At 43.0% G+C, this 20226-nt stretch overlaps 1 protein-coding gene across 7 annotated transcripts in view; it reads right to left on the bottom strand.

Annotated features, from left to right (window-relative positions):
* Window positions 1-20226, bottom strand: part of LOC138200804 (plakophilin-4-like) — an 81677-nt gene that overhangs the window by 17607 nt on the left and 43844 nt on the right. For 3 of the 7 annotated variants that reach the window (XM_069153691.1, XM_069153690.1, XM_069153692.1), the window contains exons 5-12: window positions 18558-18689; window positions 17927-18120; window positions 16916-17492; window positions 14748-14771; window positions 9242-9412; window positions 6242-6452; window positions 5078-5210; window positions 3531-3744 (exon numbers count right to left, since the gene is read on the bottom strand). In XM_069153691.1, coding sequence (XP_069009792.1) covers window positions 3531-3744; window positions 5078-5210; window positions 6242-6452; window positions 9242-9412; window positions 14748-14771; window positions 16916-17492; window positions 17927-18120; window positions 18558-18689 — 1656 coding nt within the window. The remainder of the gene's footprint in view (window positions 1-3530; window positions 3745-5077; window positions 5211-6241; window positions 6453-9241; window positions 9413-14747; window positions 14772-16915; window positions 17493-17926; window positions 18121-18557; window positions 18690-20226) is intronic. The other 4 variants (XM_069153694.1, XM_069153695.1, XM_069153696.1 and 1 more) reach the window with 4 other exon arrangements.

Here is a 20226-nt window from a genome sequence, read left to right as displayed (position 1 = left end):
GACTGTTACCCAGTGAGTTTGAATGGCTGACTGTTACCCAGTGAGTTTGTATGGTTGACTGTTACCCAGTGAGTTTGAATGGCTGACTGTTACCCAGTGAGTTTGAATGGCTGACTGTTACCCAGTGAGTTTGTATGGTTGACTGTTACCCAGTGAGTTTGTATGGTTGACTGTTACCCAGTGAGTTTGTGGTGTCTTAACTTCATCAGTGGTCATTTTCCAGATTTGACATGATTAATCTATGTCACCCCTGGTTTTATCCTGTAGGCTAATAAAACCAGATAAAACCAAAACACAGATGTGGTGTTTCATCCCACAGAGGTGCAGAATATAGGTGTACGTCCGCAGTCAAATCATCTCTTGGGATATTTTTGGTCTTTATTGGAACAGAGAAGGGACAGATGGGACACAAAGGGAAGAGGGAGGTATTTCTCCTGTCAGTGTTTGGCAGTGCTAGTGAACTGAGATTGGCTATTTCAGGGCTCCAAGTTCTCCTTGTACTCCTATATTTTTCATTATTTTTCTAGTAACTGGGCTCCACAGAAATAATTTGGATTACATTTTGTCATGAAGACAAATCACGCCCTTATCAAGAGTACAACACGCTAAATATGCTAAAATTCTTGAACGACATTTGTAGAAAATACTCATCTGAACGAAAGTTTTAGTAATTACAATACATAGTAAGGTCTTTGTATTCCTATATAAAATGCTCTATGATGACTTATGGTGTGATGTGTTGCTACAGAAATAAACTAGCTAGTAAGCTACTGACTAATATAGCCATAAAGCATTTTTCCCTTTTGACTAAGCAATGCTGGAGCTTCTCCGTACTTCTATTCTTTGTGTCAAGTGAGGCTAAACACATCTTGGATCTCCTCTTCTCCAGACATGCAGAATGAAAGTGATCCTGACAGATTCCCACAATGTCTGACTGCTCCTTTGAGATAATCTTCGTCTCTTAAACCGCAGTTCAGCTTGTCATCAACTTTGCCTGGTGAAGCACTAACGGGGTCGTCTTGGAGTTCAGTCTGCGAAAAGCTGCTGATCATCCAAAAAACTGTCCATTTTATCCATTATCTTTTCAATTTTGGGAGGTGAACTAGAAAACTGCCACTGCTGCACAGACTGAACCTCACAGAGTCAGCTTGGTGTCTGCTTTTGTGGCTCGTGGGCGTTTCTCATTTTCTCCCTCATGCAGGAGGAAGTCAGAGCGTCCGTCCTTATGGCTTTAACTGGATTCATTTTGGATCAAATTCCGTTTCTCATTTTTCATTTGATCAAAGGTTATCAACCTCCTCAGTTTTTGTACTCCAAAAACAAAAACACAGCAATGTACGCCAACACTTGACAACCGGCTCTACTGTATGTATATAAATGCTGTTCTGTTGACCTCTGTGTGAATCTGAAGTAGTTTAACTTTTCCAAAGTAGTGTTAGTTTGGCAAAATTAACTAAATTAAAAAGCCATAAAACAGAGATTACAGACATTGTTTTTGATGTGTTAAATGGATCAAACCAAGCAATGATTAGGTTTATAGCTGAATCAAAGTATTCTAACAGGTGACGAAACAATCCTTTTGTGCATTTGTGTGTCTGCGTGAGTGGCATTTCCAGGTGTTGCAGCCGCTGGAGCTGATGACAGAGCAGTGGGCCTGACCTTTAATACCCACGACAGCTGCTCAACCATGGCCAGGTAAGGGGATGAGATTGCATTGTGACTCCCCAAAACATGACCCCTGACCTGAAGCAAGGGTGGCCTGTTCTTGCAGTTAGCCCGAGTGAAGCATAGATGACACCTGGACCTCCCGGGGGGGTCGAGGGAGCCGCTGACACGATGGGAGCCCAAAAGTTGCAGCAACTGCTCAGCTTTTTAGCTATCTTCAACAACGCTGCTTCCAATTTACATTATAAATATTGCACAAATGGTCCTGTAGAAGTAGAAAGGAGCTGTGTGTCAACCGCCTGAAGGCTTTTTATGTGGATTGTTCTCATCAGCTGTGATTAACTAAAGGTGATGCAGAACTGCTGACCTTTTCAAATTGCTCCCCATCCTGAGGTCTGCACTGCCAATTAGCCACAGCAGGCTCTCTGATGGGTGGATGAAAGGGAAGGAAACTTACACAGAGCTCACGTTACAGCTGGACTCGGACTGGGCAACGAAGGCCTGTGCAATCTTTTCAAAATTCAGTGAAAGAAGGTTTTTACAGAAGCACAAGTGGGAGCAGAGACAAAATATGCTCTTTTAAAATTGTTTATTATCTTCTCATTTGGTACTTTATAAGCAAAGTAAACAGACACTTAACTGAAAGAGGAAGCTGAAGATAATCTCTTCCCAGACAATACAAAAATTCTACTTAGTGTAGTCTCCATACTCTGGCTATATTGTTCTCCCTCAGGGAGGACTACTGCACCGTAACCGGAGACCATGTTACACTGGGGGCTGGAGTCCAGCACAAACAGCTGACTCAGCCACCTGGGGGCCAAATGTCTTGGCTTGCTTATTTCTATAGCGCTCCACCCTGATCCCCAACATGGAGTATTCATACTCTGTTTGCAGAGCTCAAGCGACACACAAATACAAGTGAGTTGCAAGCAGTCCAATGTAGATAGGAGGAGACTGACAAGCAGACCGGCAGGGACAGTTGTTTTCAGACAGAGGAGGAGCTCAATCTCTCCAAGTAAATCTAAGTAATAAAAGAATCACTTAGGGAATTTGGTTTCTTTTCATGGCATAAATCATAAATAGTAGTGGCAGCAAGTTAAAGAGAAGCCTCTGGAACTCAGTTACTCCTAATGTTAGGATAGACAACACTTTGCAGTCTGTGTAGTTGTTTATTCAAAGCATCTAAATTGCCACCTCATCTCTAGAAACGGTACTCGGTGGTTAACCATGACACGAAGCCACCAAACAACCCCGCAAAGTCAAAATTCAGCTCAGTACTGGAACCATCTCCAACAAAACCCCCAGGTTTGTCCGGTAAATAATTCATCATCTTCTGCGAGAGCTGTAATGTGCAATGGATCTCCTACGGATCTGATGAGGGCTGAACAATGGTGCTGGATAACAGTAGTGCTAAAATGACCAGTCAGTAATCAATAAGTCTATAAAACAAGAAATATATCAAATCTTTGCTGGGTAATAAAAAATTATTTACCAAGACAAAATATCAACACTATCAGATTTTGACTTCTTAAATGTAATGATTCTAATATCTTGAATAGCAATTTTAAGATGCACAAGGGGCAATCAAAAGTTACAAGATGACGAACACTGGCTGTGAACGGTGCGTAGCAATGTGACGTACACCCAGCAGGGGGCGCTACAACCTTCATGAGGAAGTATTCCAAGTTTCGCTGCTTGATCAACATCAGCATCCAAGTTACACACATTTTTTGACCACTAAAACACACCTCCCTTTGAATTCATACTGCAGTATTCATAGTGCTTAAAGAAGCTGTATGAATACTGCATGCACGGACTCTTGGAGTTAATCCAACAGTTTGTAAAACATACACATGCTTACTAACCTGTAACAAGCTCCCGTACTTCTGCATCCACAGTCTTTCTGAGCAGGCGGAGCAGCGCTGGGATGCCTCCTGCGTTCTTAACAGCAGTCTTGTTGTCATCCATGGCTTTGCCATAAACAAGGTTCCTCAGAGCTCCACAAGAGTTCCTCTGGACCTCAAGAACTTTGTGATCTAATAGATCCACCAGGTGTTTAATTCCTCCTAGTCGACATACCTGTAGACAGGGTGAATGAGATCACACAACATTATCAGATGGGAAATTATTCTGACCGCTAACAACATTTTTCCCCCACTTATATACAGCGGAGAGCAAAATCATGCATTTATTCATGTGACAAGAGAATCTACACGCAAGGAATTTATTTATACCAAACAATGAATTATTTGGGAAAGTAATGCTAATCCATGACCATGAAAAAAGCCTTAACCACAGGAGATGGTAGAGGAAAAGAAAAATGAATTTACATTTTCTCCTGGAAACAAGCTTCATATTTTATTATTGTATCGTATGAATCATTTTGTGATATACTGACATTTGGCATATGAGAATAAAAAAAATGCATTCTTTATATCTGATCTTGTATCCCTCTTTCTATGCCTTTCACTCAAAACTTATATTACAAAAACGCATGGTGGAGAAAAAGGACGAGTTTGACCTTTAATTATCTGAAGGGGAAAAAAGTCTGGAGCAACAGATGCCTGAGTGTCCGTTCAGTTCTTTCTAAATATTATTGTATGCGGTGGGTTTCTCTTCGGCTTATGATTTGCATGAATAGAATGAATGTGACTTTGTGTCTGTGCTTGTGAATCTGCAGTAGATTTAATCTCTGCAAATGTTGTGAAACCCCCGGTGAGCTGATGTGTCCAAATAACATCTAATATTTAGAAACACCAAAGTGACTGACTGGAATTTCCACCTATGTAGAGTATCACAAAATATGGTGTCTTCAAAAGGAAAATCACAGCTGACCTGAGTTTTATTGTCATAGCTCCATCAGTTGTTTTGGTAATGGTCTTGGAGAAAGTGCCTAAAACAGGCCTTATAATGCAACAAGCAAGAGTGAGATCAGCCTGAAGAACTGGGAGATTAACTATCACGGTATCGGGAGGGAAACCAAAGGTGAGCTGTAATGGTGCTAAAATTCTCTCCCAGCACAGGGAAACTGTGAGCGTGCAGAATTACAGCTGGAGGGGTTGGTCACCACTCAACACTCAACCACAACCTGCTATGATAGAAATGGTTTAATTGTTGGCCTTTGTTTTCTCTTCCAAATAAATTACTTACTTTGGGGTTTCATGTTTTTGCACTTTTGTAGTCGTTTCCCTGATGAACCAGTTTTTAGAGATGTTTGACAATAGAACAAACAACAAAGCTTCCACAATAAAAAAAAACAAAACACCAAGTTATTCAATAAACTGCAGATTCCCTTTAAAAATTAAACAACAGGCAATGACAAATGCACAAAAAAATGGGAATAATGTGCCGTAATTATCAGAAGTTAAGGTGGATTCATTCCAATAAGTCACGCTGTGGGATCAACACCTACCTCGCTCTTGACTCGTATATCACCAAAGCACAGGTGCTGCAGGTAGGCAGCTGCGTTGGCCTGCACCGACGGGAAGTGATGTTGCAGCATGTGAATTACCTCCGTCAGCTCCGGGTCACGCCACGCAAACTCTCTGGAGGCACAGGTAGGGTGAGAAGGTATCAGCACGACGATGGCGACAGAAAGAGCGTCGCCTCCTTAAAAAACCACAAGCACTTTTTTTTGTTGCTTAAAATGAAGACTTCAGCACGTCAGGGCAAACTGATAAACCCGGGAAATTGCATTCACATCCGGTTCTATATAACAGTCCAGTTTGGTCACACTGGGATTACTGATTTTCAGTATGCAGTCCAGTAAGGGAAGGAGAGGAATGCATTGTGTCTGCACTGCTCTTGGAAAATAGTTTACACTACAAATGCAACAAAAATTATTTCTGTTGTTTTTCTACTGGTAAAGGATTTCTCCTTTTTATTTGGTTGAGGAAACGGACTTGCAAAATGAGACTGAAATGGAGTGACATATTAAATTACTTTACTTGAGTTGTAGCAGAAATGCATTTACCTCACTGGGTGTAAATTATATGCAACAAGAACCTTGGTTGGTTTAAAAAGACGTGACTTCTTTGAAGCAAAGCTGAAAAAAAAACAACAAAAAAAAACACGAGAGGATTTCCCTCGAAAGTTCGAGCAATTCTGTCAAAAGAGGAAATTTCACTCGGAAGCACTTCCTGAATGGACCCGGGTCACGGAAAATCCCTGCGGCGCACTGACTTGGAGTAGTTACACTACAGCCACCAATTGTAAACAAAGCTCCCAACGTGCCGGGTCAGGGCTTTACTGCAGCGTCAACCCACTGCCTGCAGTTGCACACGTCTGTGTGACAAGAGCAGACGCAGCACTTCAGTGCATGTGAGAATCTATTGTTAAGTGGCCAGGCATAGTTGAGCCGGCTTAATGGTTAGAGCTGCGTGCGACTACCCAGGGGGCTCTCTGTTTGAATAGTAAGAGGACACTGCTGTTGACCCAGCAGAACAGGGAAGCCTTGTAAGCACAAGTAGTGCCTGTGAATCACTGGTCTGTGCTACACTACGCTGGTTACTAAACACAGAATAAACCGAGCACTTTACAAACACAGTATTGCAGTGACACGTTAAAGAGTGATTACCTGGGATCCTTCTGAATGCTGTCTATCGAAGGGGAGCGCGTGGCGCCGTCATCCACGGCGACAGCCTGGCGGGCGTAGCTGGGATCGGAGGGCCGGTACTGTGCCGAGCGATACGGATCAGCGTAGGTGGCTGCTGTGTTAAGAGCATAGTTGTTTCTTTGGTAGGTCATAGCACTGCGCTGGCTGGAGGTCCTCTGCAGACTCCCCACACCTGAGGGACAAAAAACAAAACCCAGAAAGATTAAACATTTAAAAAAACAAACGTGAGATGCAAAGCCGTGCTAGCGAAGATCGTCAGTGTTCAGACCTTTTCAGCTTAACTCTGAGCTTTGCACACCGTTAGCATACAACTTTAAACAAAGCTGAAAATACAAACATGCAGCTGTTCTGACAAACTCAGCAAATTCTCAAATCTGGAACCAATTAATGAAGAGGATAAAAACACAGCTCCCATGTTTGCACAAAGCTGAAGTCTTCTTCTTCAAAGAGCTCTTTACATGTCGTTTTGCTTTTACAAGACTGTGTTTAGCCGGAGGGATCCTGCTGGTTTTCAGAGAGCACAGGAGGACTAAACCTGCTTGATGATCCACAAATCCTTTCTTCACCGCCTCCTTGCTCCTTTGCGACACTTTACTCTTAGACTCACTTCGCCAAACACAGCAGAGAGAATTTGGTAAACCATGACGAGCTCCAAAAACAGTCCAGACACACACGGGTTAAAACGGAGGCATCAAAAACATAACCATGAAGAGAACTCAGCCAGAGAGCGTCTTGTTTCAGTCATCTTTCCTCTTTTCATTTGCTCCGAGTGATATTATGACCTAGTTTTTTTTTTAAACACAATGGATCACAAACACAGAACTGCGTAAACAAGCTGGTTGGATTTAGTCCGCTTGTCGCCGGAGCCACGTGATGTTTGGCAGCGTGACTGCTGCTGCGGCGGTCAGATCTCTAGCAGCCATCCAACAGAACTGGGCACGAGCGCTCAAACTCCCTCCTACCAGGAACCAAGACGTCAACTTGTGGGGCGACTCCAAAAACACAATTTCTCACATCAGTGCACTTCTATGTTGGGCAGCAGCTCTACCCTGCAATATGGTTATCTCCCAGAATGTCACCGCTCAGAGCCCAAGACACAAAACTAATTCCAAACAACATCGTGCAGCTTTGCAATGTTACCTCAACTATTTGGATTCCATTTCGCTCCTTTTCAGCAGGTGATTGATATTTCTATTCAACATAACAGTCTTGCACACAAAAAAATAAAGTATAGTGCGAGCTAGTGGAGAAAGTCAAGGATGCCTCTAAAGCCGATCGAGGTAAATGGTCCGTTGCAATTTCATTTCACAACATAACAAAGAAAACTCTGGGATCAAATTGGATTTTTCTAATGAGATGGCTCTTACAAAGACTCCATATTGAACACCCCCTCCAGCTCCACCCCCACTCGCCTTCTCTCAATATAGCTGGCATAAACACATTATAGTGGCTTGTCTGTGGGGCTTCCTCGCAGCATCAATAGCATTTATTAGTGAACTTATCGGTCGAAGCAGATCTCCGGTGTGCCAAGGAGAAGGCTGAAAGGAGCGTGTGTCAGTGGAAACTAAGCATGTGTATCCGAGGCAGGAGATGATGAGAGGAGAATACCAACATCAGGATGGATGTGGGTAACCAAGCTGTCCCCTGGCCCCTTCATCCTTCTTCTCATTCTCACTGTGACACTCGGGTAATGGACTCCTTTGTGGCAGGATGACATATCAGAACCTGCCTATTAACTCATGTCTCACCCTTTCTGCCTGACAGTGGAGAGAGGGAGGAGAAGGGAGGCAGGGAACGAGAGGGTGGCAGAGAGAAAGAAAAATTGAAATCAAGGAAGAAGGGCGAGAGAGAAAGACATAACATACACAGCGCTAAAGGGCAAGACGGATAGAGAGACGATGTTCCCCGAGGAAGACAATACACCGGAGTCAAGAGGCCACCAGATTAAATGGCAAAGACTTTGAAATATTTGAACTCAAGGAGAATATCTCCTTCCCGACACAACATAAAGAATGCACTCTGGATGGGAAGATGTGTTTGGTTGAAATGAAAATGCTATGAGTGAAATATCTGCGCTCATCTCGACCTGCGTGACCCGACTGTACGACGCTATCGAGACGTCACAAACAAAGAAGAGAGAAGATGGAGAAAACCAAATGGAGTTTCTGGTGGATTTGAAAATAATAGATTTGGATCATTTGATCTGTCGCACACAAACAGACTCAAAATAAAAAGGCAGTGTGTTGTTTGTTAGCTGCAGCAGGGGTTCCCAACTCCGTTTATAGTGTGCAGCACGGTTGCAGACTGGCAGAGGGACGGATGCATGACTGAAATAAACATTACATTATACTATATCTCCTCTCAAGAATCTCTCAAGCTCTCTTTCATTGTCAAACATTTTTGACACATTTTTACTTGTAAGTTGTTGTAGTTGTCTACATTTCTGACAAGACTGTTTACCTCATGTATTGATGACAAACTGTAGATCAAAATTAGAAAGACTGCACAATGTTCCCTGTAACACCACACGAATAACATATTAAGTTAAACATTCTTTTGACAGTTTTGTACCTTACTTTTTTTTTGGTCAAATCAAATCGTTTAATCATGTCCCAGGAGCAAATACTGCCACGCCGGCTACCAGTTGGTAGCTTGGGAACTGGTTTGCAGTTTTGTTATTACCTAATCCGTGTTGTGCCAACAAGCCTGCAGCTAAATTCAAATGGTGCCCTCATATGTTATGAAGGAAATTCACATTCTGGATCCAATCTTTAATATACAGCATATTAAAAATGTCCTGATATGATCCTCTTTAAATGGGAACACTTCAGGCCTACACTTGTCCCCAAGCATTTCTTCCTGTTGAGCAGTTTGCATGAAACCTTTGGTATCAGTCTGCAAACGGCTCTTTCCTTTTTAGAAGCCGCTGAATTTCTATCGTATAAATGATGCGGGACCAACCTGAGCTGCTCCTGTAGAGGGTGCCCTGCTGGGTGTGGCTGGGGCTGCGGTACAACGGACCCTGGAAGGTCCGATCCTCGTAGATTGGTGCAATGTGGCGGTCCGGGGACAAGGTTGACCTTAAGTCTTGGCCCAGCTGGCTGTGCTGGCTGGCGTATGAGTTCCGTATTCCTGTAGATGTAGGAGCATGGTTAGTGGATAGGTGGTTGCAGTAAAGAGTTTGCGACTTAGTGGTATCGTGACAACGCAGACGGATGTGTCAAAGATTTGAGCCGTATCAGAGAAAAAAAATCCCAGGTCATATCACAGTGCTTGCACTAAACTTTTGAGTTATTTCTGGGATGCCATTGATTTCCATTCTGTTGTGGTGCATAAAATCACTTGATACTTATTCTAGAGGTTAGGTAATCAATCACAGTAAACAACATGTCTCCATTTATTGTAGTCAAAGTTAATGTCATAGCTGCCATGTCGTTGTTCACTCATTTGCAAACTCGGCAGTAGATTACCATACAGCAATAATGCAACCCTGACAAAAATAAAAGCCGACGTGATGTTCACTGTGACCTATCTGAAGATCGTCCTAGGTCAGGAAGTTGATTTTCATGTTGGATAAAAATAAATGGGAACAAACACACAGCGCTGGAATAATATGTGAGAAAATGTTTATATGCTTAGAGATATGATTGTCAGTCATAGATGCATGTAATATATAAAACAATAAATAACTTTGGAAAAACAATCAAAAAGTACCTTAACCAAATACTAATAACTAATAGATACTAATAGTCTGCATTTGTACTCCAAAGAACATCGTGGAGGAATAAGCAAGACAAAGTCACCAATATTTGCCACTATCAATCTGATACGTCTTTTTATGTACCTGCAAACTATAAATATGCGATAAAGAACTGCAACTGGTTTTCCTTTGCTTTGAATAGGGTGTTGTCAGCCAGTCTTCTTTTTGAGGAGCACAAACAAACACTAAATACTGTTCTGAATGGCTAAAAGAGCCACTGATGAGGGCTGACTGCCAACGGTGCTACAACACCCAGAAGAATGGGAACCAATCAGTGCATGAATCAGAGCAGATGTTGGCCGATGGATGATGAAACAAACAGCTTCTGTAATCAGCAACCAGCTCACCTGACAGGGGTGAGAAAAATAAAACACACCGTTGTCCAATTAAAAATCCCTTGCAGATAGGTCACTTTAACAGGGTGTGGGGGCATCATGATGCAGCGAGTCCTTTTGACTCAGACTCAGTCCACATGCAGAACAACAACAGAAGAGTCCGACCGATTCACCAGTAAAAAGATCAGTTAAAATGTGTTTTTACTTAATGCTACTGCATTATATTTTTATATATACTGTATACATATATTAAGAGAAGATAGGTGACAAGAAAAGTGTTGATGATTATTATGATGTCAGATGATACAATTATTCAATTAAAGTGCTCCTTTTTTAGCTACAAATTCTAGTACATTAAGATGCCAACATATTTTGATATTGTCTTTGTTCTTTTTCTGCAACAGATGCAACTTGAAAAAGGGAATTAGTCAAGAACCCTCCACAGAAGAAGAGCAGGGCATGAGGTATTTCACGCAGGTAAAAAAAACACGTGGAAAAATCTGTAGTACACCAAAATAGCATAACAACATTGATGAAAAGACTGTTTAGAAAATGACCCCATTAACGTGGCTTGGAGACGATAATAGGATGCAAAGTTTTTTATCAAAATAACTAAGGGCTAATGCCTGAAAATGGAGCATAATTATGGCATGAGTCGGCCGATCATTGCCTGATGAAATGAAACTCGGAGCTGAATATGCTGCAGTGACACAACAAACCATTAAAAAAATAAAGGCTCATTAATGGTCATGCTTGTACAGTTAGATTTTGAAGATGGCATGAGTTGGTTACCCTAACCAACTCATGCCATCTTCAAAATCTAAAACTCTTCTTTCCAGCTGAAAATAAGAAGTTGAAAGTGCATGAGCACACTGAAACGTAGAGGATGGAGATGTTTTCTTTTGTTGGATCTCCGTTCTTGTCAAACAAACACCATTTAAGTTTATGTTTGTGTTACACCTCACATCAGTGAAGCTCACTAAAGTGTGAACCCCAGTGGTCCAGCATACAGTTGGCAACTTACTGCTCATTGCACACTTCACGAGCCCCCGAACGTCACTTGGGTCCTCTCCAACTGCACGAGCTCAGCAGACTGCTGCTAAGCACCAACTCTGCCATGCAGAACCAGCTAAATGAGGGCGTCTTGTCACAGTTTGAGACTGAGGAAATTAATAAATAAGCATTTTTGCACCAGAGAGACTCCAGGGACAAGAAGAGTAAAGATTTTAGACATAAGTAGTGGGACATATGTAGGCTGACCTGACTGGAGCACCATGCCTTTAGAAGCAACCTAACCTCTATCGGAAGTACAAATGCATAAGTAAATAAATTAACCAGATGAATATTTATTAAACTAACTATTGCAGTCCTACCTTGACCTAAAGTCTAAACAACTGGTGTCCTTACTCCTAAATCCTCTCTAATAGCTGGTATATTTTGTGCAGGTGATCAGTACAAATGAAAACAATTTTGTGTAAATCCATGCTGCAAAAAAAAAAAAAAAAATCCCAATTTATTTGTCAAGGTTATGTCATATTTAGAAAAATGAATTGAATTTCCTCACTGGCTGTTAAGCCATTGTGCTGCATGAGATAAATGACAGCAGGTATCCTTGAAAAGGAGCAGCGTATCCAACAGGGCCGTGGACACTAGTTAGATGTTCACGATTTAATAAATGAATGTTTTTTTTTAGACTGATTTTGAAGTGCCAAATGAAAGTATTTGTTGTTGATTGAAAATGGTCTAATAGTAGCTCAAATGCATTCCTATCTATAAAAGCTTGGCTAGTTTGATTATGTTTGCTCTCTGCCAATATCTCCCAACCTCTTTACAATCTTACAAGGGTGGTCCTCTCAACATTGTTTTAACACCCAGACTCGATGCCATTCACAGTCCATGTGCTGCCTGGTTGTTTCTATTTGTTTAGGAGTGCTTGGCGAGAAAAAAAGATGAATTGTTGTATTTGTTTTTAATTTGCCACTTAAAAATACTTTTCAAAAAGCAATAAATCAGATAATGCATTGCTTTTGGAGCATCTTAGAGGGTTTCAGGCTCCTCAGGCTGAAAGTTTCTTAGCTTTTAGTGTTCACTTATGGCTTTTTGCTAAACAAACCATTGCAGCTACCATTTGTACGGTATAGTCACAATATTAGACTTATCAACGGCTTCCATTAAATACCTGAAAAGCTTACGAGGAATCAAATGGCGGCAGTTAACAATGAGCTACATAAAAACAAGCACTCTGAAACTGGAGGCACGTTGTTGTGCAGTGTAGGAAATAAAACAGACTTAAAAAAAAGAAGATTCTGCCACTGTGTGCTGTAGCGGAGCACTCAATAGCCCAGGAAGCCTTTCACTCTGTGGCAGCGCACACAATAGCCACTAGCAGCAGCTTGGCAGGAAATCAGTTCAGCTCCTCTCGTTCAAAGGTTTGACGGGGGTGAGGATATAGAGGGAGACGAGGTGGTGGGAAGACATAAGGCAGGGCGGGAGCCTCAGAAAAAGAAAGCAGCAGAGAATATAAGAAGCGGTGGGAAAGAAAGGATGAAAATAAAAAAGAGGGTTAATGAGGCCGTCTAAGACCACCAGAGACTTCTCATCCCATGTAAAGCCCGGCCACATAGAGGGGCTGTTTGGCAGAGCTGTGACCGAGTGAGAGGGACAGAATCTTCCAGGAGCAGAAGCCTTCATGCATATCTCCCTCTCAGCAGCCCGACTCCTGAAACAACCTTAGAGGAGACTAATCTGTCTGCCTTCTTTATTCTGTTCCCCTGATAGAAGAGCTGCAGTCACTTCTAAAAGCATCTGCAAATTGTCAGGGAGAAATACTGCTGTCTATTGAGGATGAATAGCCCACATTCCTGCTGCGTTATAGTCATTTAATTCTCCCCCTCAGTCCTCTCACCGTGGCTTTAACAGATTACACTTGGCTGAGGGTAGACGAAGGGCGGTGGCGGCTTGGCTCGTGCTTGCTCTGGAGAAACAAACACTTAAATGGATGCAGCTGAATGAATTCCTCAACTAAAACAATTTTCAAAACCCTGTCTCTAAACAAACTGGGATGATTACCAGAAATTCACTCCACATAAAAGTGAGAATAAAGGTAAAAATAGATTGTAGCAAGGTGAAAAACTACAGTGGAGGCTTGGCTGTCAAAGAGAGAATGCACACTTGGAGGAGACATGCCATTTCCCATTGCTCTTTTTCTGTCCCCACTCTGCTCTGAAATGGACACAGATAGTAATGAGCACATTATTAGGGATAAATTGTCTTCATTTTCCATTTTTCAGCAGAGGCTATGACATGCTGCCAGTGATCGAGCAGGGAGGGGAGACAGGTGGGAGGAAGGAGAAAGGAGGGAAGAGAAAAAAGAAATCACAAGAGAAGAGATAGAAGAAAACAGAGAGAACCACAAAATGTGTGACGAAGCAAGAACGAGGTGAGGAAAGGGTCGACAAACAAACCGATAGATCCAAACAGAAAACCACCACCGGCTCCAACATCACGTTGAGGCTGTCGGCCAGTGTTTGCCAAATGCTTGCAATTGAGCCTGATCATGTGATCATCCCATTTCCCACTACTATGGCTCAGCAGACACTTGTGACAAATTACTGTGATAAAGGCAAAGTGCAAATGATGTGTTTATGAGGGAAAAGGGGAATGAGAGCTGAGTGAGACAGAAATAGGAGGGAGGTGAGAACGAGATGAGGCCGGATGGTTTGATAAAGCAGACTGATATCTGTTGTAAATTTAACACAAATAAAACTGAAAAATCTGAAAAAGGTACCATCCTGCTGAGAAAAGAAAGTTCGCAGGCCCATAGTGCGAGCGATAGCACTCGGACAAAAGCCAGCAGCAAGGCCACGACGAGTCTGTCATGACACTTCCACAGTCCAGACCCAGCTGCCATCACTCCCTCGTGCATCTTCAGCCGTTAACCCACATGACTCAGCTCAAACACAAGCAGGGCCCTTCCTCTAAATCACATATTATGACCCCATCATTTTAACATGTTGGACCCCTGACCTGATGGGCCTCTTTTGGATTTTCAGTGACGTTTCCCCCTTCGGAAACACGGATGTCACTCAAAACTCTCCAGGCTTCCTGCTTCCTGAAGCATCATGAGGGTTTCACTTGCCAATTTCCAGAGTTTGACAAAAAATGTTATTCCATGTCGTGTAGAATACGAGAGTAAAATCACAGTGTAGCACGTGATCTTAAAGCTAACAACTACAATCAACACTTGCACATTCAAGAAAATGGAAATTAGTTGTAGATGAATAGACCAATGACAAATAGAAGACATGCATGCAAATAACAAAAGAGAATGACGAGAAAGCGATGGAATACAAAAAACTAAAAAAAAGTTCACCTTGAACATCATCAACGAGGGCATCTGAGGATTTCCCCCGGCAGCATGAATTCAGGAAGAACAAAGTCAGTTAACCTTTTACTAATATAGTGAATTGCTGAGTAAGAATTTCTGTTCACCTTTAAAGTAAATTGAATACATTCTGGGATTTTACAGTCAAACGCTGCTTTCACCAGATTTAAATGACTATTTTTCATTTCTTTCTCCAGCTGAAAAATCTTCATGTTACCTAAAGGTGAACAAAGCTGTAATTTTTCACAATTCCTCTCTCATGTATTAATTGTGGTTGTCATCATTAGTTCTGGATGTGTTCTTCTGTACCAGACACACCTTAGACACAGAGGGCAGAGAATGAATGAGCACAGCTGTGGGGAGAAACTGGTCCAGATAGAAGTTCATCTAGGAAATCTCTCTTCAAAGGACACAAACCTATTTTGGGTGGCCAGGTTCTCCAATAATTATCTTCCTGATCTCCTGATCTCCGGCATAAATCACACACACACACACACACACACACACACACACACACACACACACACACACACAGTCATTGTGCATAATACACATTATTGTGTCAAAATATTGGATTTGGAAGGAACGCCATTGTTTCTTGTGGGAATGTTTTCCTCTGCCGTCTCTATTATTTCACAACAAAGGGACAGCTCCTCATGTATATGATTAAATTGCTACTTAGTTAAACAAAACAAAAATGTATCTGAATAAACACCACATATATAATAATAACAACATCAAGCAGTATTGTTGACTGAAGGTCAGCTGATCACCCGGTATGGTGACCTCCAGTAGTCCTGCTTTACTGCATGCATCACTTGTAATTGCTTACTGGGATACTAAATGGAACTCAGCCCTCATTTACACACCTGTGCTTTCCGTACAGTGACAAGTCAGAATTACTGCTATGAATATATTCGTTTTGGACAAAAAAGATATGTTCAAAATAACTAATAACTGATTTTGCTGCTTTGCAGGACTGCCCTCTGTCCACGTCGCCACTCACATTTAGAGCCTTGGTTTGATTGATTTGCTAGCTCGACTTTGCACCGCCTTTCTTCTGGCAATCAAATGATTGTGCATTGTTGTCAGCGAGCACGCAGAGGTGGTCGGTTATGTTGTCGGATAAGAATGAAGAGTCACTGAAGAACTTGTAACATATTCCATTTCAAACGGAGCTTTCCCAACACTGGTTGTGTGGTAACAGGAGCAAGTGATTTAAAATATGTAACCAGAAACCAGTTAATGGGAGTTGTACATACTGGTCATACAGTCCATCAGGATATATAAACCTCACTTTCTGCTAGCCTTTGTGTTAAGTGTACAATGAAACGTCTTCTGTGTTTATGCGCGAGTTCATCAAATTAATGTTCAAACAACTTACTGTAAGCTGAAACAGTTAGCGAGCCACCTGGTCGCCATAGAGGCTCCTATATCAGGACCGCTAGATTTGGTTTCCTAATCTATTGTTAACAACAAAACACAATTTGATTTGCAGTCTATTACACTCAAAGAACAAGTTTTTACATTAATGGCTTGAATTATAAACTTCCAGTAGAAACAACATTAAAAACAATTCTATGTTGAGGCGTTTCAGTCTGAGCTCAAAAACAACTCACACAAACACACAGTAATCCTCTCATTTAATAAAAGATATTAATCCTCTCTCATTTAATAAAAGATATTAATCCTCTCTCATTTAATAAAATATATTAATCCTCTCCTTTAATAGAAGATATTTCAGTATCTACAATTTTGCCTTTATACTTTTTTTTCCCCCAATAAAGCACAATGTCCTCTAAATAGCAGTGTGTGTGTGTGTGTGTGTGTGTGTGTGTGTGTGTGTGTGTGTGTGTGTGTGCACGTGTGTGTGCGTGCACGTGCGTGTGTGTGTGTGTGTGTGTGTGTGTGTGTGTGTGTGTGCACGTGTGTGTGCGTGCACGTGCGTGTGTGTGTGTGTGTGTGTGTGTGTGTGCGTGCCCGTGCGTGTGCGTGTGCGTGCACGTGCGTGTGTGTGTGTGTGTGTGTGTGTGCGTGCCCGTGCGTGTGCGTGTGCGTGCACGTGTGTGTGTGTGTGTGTGTGTGTGTGTGTGTGTGTGTGTGCGTGTGTGTGCGTGTGTGCGTGTGCGTGTGTGTGTGTGCGTGCACTGGCGTACCTGTGAGGCTGTCAGGTCGCGTCATCCTCTCGTAAATGTCGTAACTCTGGGGTCCGTAGGGGTCGGTGTTGTGGAGCATGGAGCGGGGCAGCGTGGAGCTGTAGTGCTGGGGCACAGCGGTCATGCTCGCCCTGACCGGAGACGATGAGTGAGTGGGCTGCTTCGTCAGTGGAGGATTGATGTTGTCCACCATTGTCAGGGGCGAGCCCACGCGGCCCGACGACGACCCTGCGGAGGCCTGATAAGGTGAGGTGGTGCGGCTGCCGGATCGCGAGTTTGTGGAGCCCATGCGTCGCAGTGCAGCCGGGGAGTTTTTCTGGGTGGAGTAGGGTGAGCCGCTGCCCCCGATGCCAGTAGTACTGGTGCGCTGGGTAGAGGGCAGGGTTGTGGAGTAGATGCTGGAGAGGGGTTTGGGCTCCGTTACAATGGGGGAGCCATAGGCACTGCCAACTGAGGTACGCAGGGAGCCGCGGGACGGGGACAAACTGCTGGCGTAGGCTGGCGAGTGGGAGCGAGAAGGCACTGAGCTTACCCTTCGCATGGCACGGCCAGGCACGGCTGTTGTCACGGCTGGAACCTGGTGGTCAGAAGGAAATTGCATTGTCTATTTATTCCTTCAGTCCATAAGGAGCTCTAAAAATGATGAACATGTTGTGCTCTCTGCTGCAAACTGGATTGAGCGATGATAATGACATGCTAAATAACATAAAGCAATTCATTACAGGGCATGACTTTACTCTGGGCCATATTTATGTCCTCTGTCTCCACCCCCCTCTATCATGTGACAGCACCATTTGGGTTCTCAGCAGTCTTTGTGTGCAGAACTGTATGAAGCATGTTTATGTTGCGGTGCTTCCTTCCAGCTGTACATCGGCTACCTTCGCAGAACAACATGTAACAGCCATTTTGGAGCAAGCCAATGACAGCAGCCTTAGGACATTGTGACAATAACAAGATGTATGATAAGATAGATTTTGACTTGACATTTTGCACATGCAGTTAAGTCCGTACCTGGCCAGAAGTCTGGCCTTCAGCCCTGGCATTCCTCATGAGGGTGCCGGTGCCAGCACCAGGGAAGGAGTGCTGCATCCTCAGCTCAGCCTTGCCCGGGTGCTGGCCGCTGAGGTATCCACTGCTTGCATCTTGATAGCCACTGTCCGAGTACGAGTTCATCTGAGTGGAGCTACATGAATTCCCTGCGGACCCTGCAAGACAGAGTGACAGAAGGAGACAGAGGACAATGAAATGTAGAGAGAGGACAGGGGAGGGTTGAAGGCGCAGGAGACAGACACATCATAAAAGGTTTCATAACAGACATGACCTTTACCTAGATAACCTTACTAATGACAAATGGCACAGCAGGGGGAGTTTAACAGTTGTACTACGCTATGATTCAGTGCCACAGCACGTCACCCAGCCTTTCATAACATGTGATAAGGGATCCGTTATCAGTGACACTCAAAAGGATCAAATATCAGGATAAAAAAGAAAAGTTCAAAACAAAAATGAATCAAAAGAGAAGCAAAGACAGAGTTTGCATGTTGAAAATGTCCATCGTTGTAGGAGAATGCCGAGGTCAGGGAAAGAGGAAGTGGGTCGGGAGAAAAGAGGACTGCGGGAGATGGAGAAAGCAATAACAGACCCTCACTTTCATGAAGGGAGGGCTGCTCCGGGGAGTACGGAGACACCTGCTCTGACTCCGCCCTGATGCGGTAGCTGGGCGACTGGGAGCTGTCAGTCACCCGAGATTTGGTGTCCCCTGAGGCGGACGCATCTGAGAAGACAGCAGAGCAGAAAGTCAGACAGAGAGGAGGAGCTCGGCGTCTGAAACAATCACAGAGTTTGGGCTTTAAGATTGAAAGACTCGAACAGTCATAAAGCAGTCAACAATTTGTTGTGTGTGTAATTGATAGGAAACAATAACAGGCAATCATTTCTGCAACATTAGTTTCACATTTCTATACAGTTGCAGTCATTAAATTTACTGCCATACTAATTTGGGAAATCAAAATTGGGTAGCATGTCACTTCATCTGTGTAGACAGCCATGCTTCTAATAGCTTCCCTGCTCTAACATTCCCCTACATCTCCCTCTTCTCATGCATGACAACAACTAGTGTGGCAAACAAACTGGAATTAGATGTCTAATGTCTCCGTGCACAATGTTTCCCCACAGCCACAATCTCGTTAAGCGTGACCAGAGTCAATGAGTTCCTCTGCAATCACCGGTACAATAGGCAGAGAAAGGAAGGGAACGAGGATGCTAACGTTAGCGGCCATGTTCTGTCCAATCCTGCCTGCTTCTCTTCATGAGACAATCCCAGGAAGAAGCCGCCTTGTTTCCAAAGCCGACCTGTTGAATAAATCTGTTGACACATGGGCCGAGTGTTTGACAAGCTGGCATCTCGCACTCCGACCTCTGGACATCTAAGCGTGCTAGCTTTGTTTACAGATAGGATGGACTCGAGACAGATTAAAGCAGGTCTTCGGTCAAATTGTCAGAATACACTTTGGGAACGGCCCGCTGTGAGAATGTCAGCCATCGCGTGTCCGAGTCCTCGGTAAGTTCAATTTATATCCAAGCTCCTCACTTTTTACCAGCCGTGTGCCTTTTCACAGCGCTGCTCTTTTAATACGTGACCTTTATAAAGTAGCAACCATAGAAGTTTTTGCCTCACAGTATCTTGAATAACGTTCGGCTCCTTCGTTGTCTTTCTCTGTATTGTTAGGAAAATACACATTCCTATTTACAGTTGGGGAGAAAGCAAAGGATGCTGGGTATATGCTGGGGAAAGGTGAACAAAAAAGACCTCATTTGAAATAATTTACACTTCATAGTGGTGATACACGGGACTTGTTTAAGTATAAAAAACTATTGTTTATAGTATAAAAAAAAGGAGATGATTGTACGCAATAAAAAAGCATTTATATGTCCTCTAAACTTTAAGCAATCACAAGGCTGAACAAGATTTTCACTTCCTGTCTACTTGCATTCTGCCAGCGACTCTGTCTGGCACACGTCATTCGACTGGGTCTTCACCCTATTTGATAGACAAGATGCCAAAAAGCCAGAACGGAGGTGGAACAGGAAGACAGACACTGAGCAGAGGGAGAACGAAGCCTTTTGTAACAAAATAAAGATGAAGCATTACCATTTTCAGATTTACGTGTATTGCAGATTTGTGCATTCACATTTAAAATGACCAACGTCATGTTGTCTGTTTTCTCACGTGACATGTCCACTCTGGATAGATCATGTGTGACAGACACTGAAGAGGGAGTGTTGTCACCTTTCACATTGATGCACCAGTG

This window comes from Embiotoca jacksoni, unplaced genomic scaffold, assembly GCF_022577435.1.
Source record: "Embiotoca jacksoni isolate LCO1_2020_lvr unplaced genomic scaffold, fEmbJac1.0.p SCAF_2, whole genome shotgun sequence".
Lineage (NCBI taxonomy): Eukaryota > Metazoa > Chordata > Actinopteri > Embiotocidae > Embiotoca > Embiotoca jacksoni.
The sequence above is the reverse complement of the archived record's forward strand: the minus strand, read 5'-3'. Positions and strand labels throughout refer to the sequence as shown.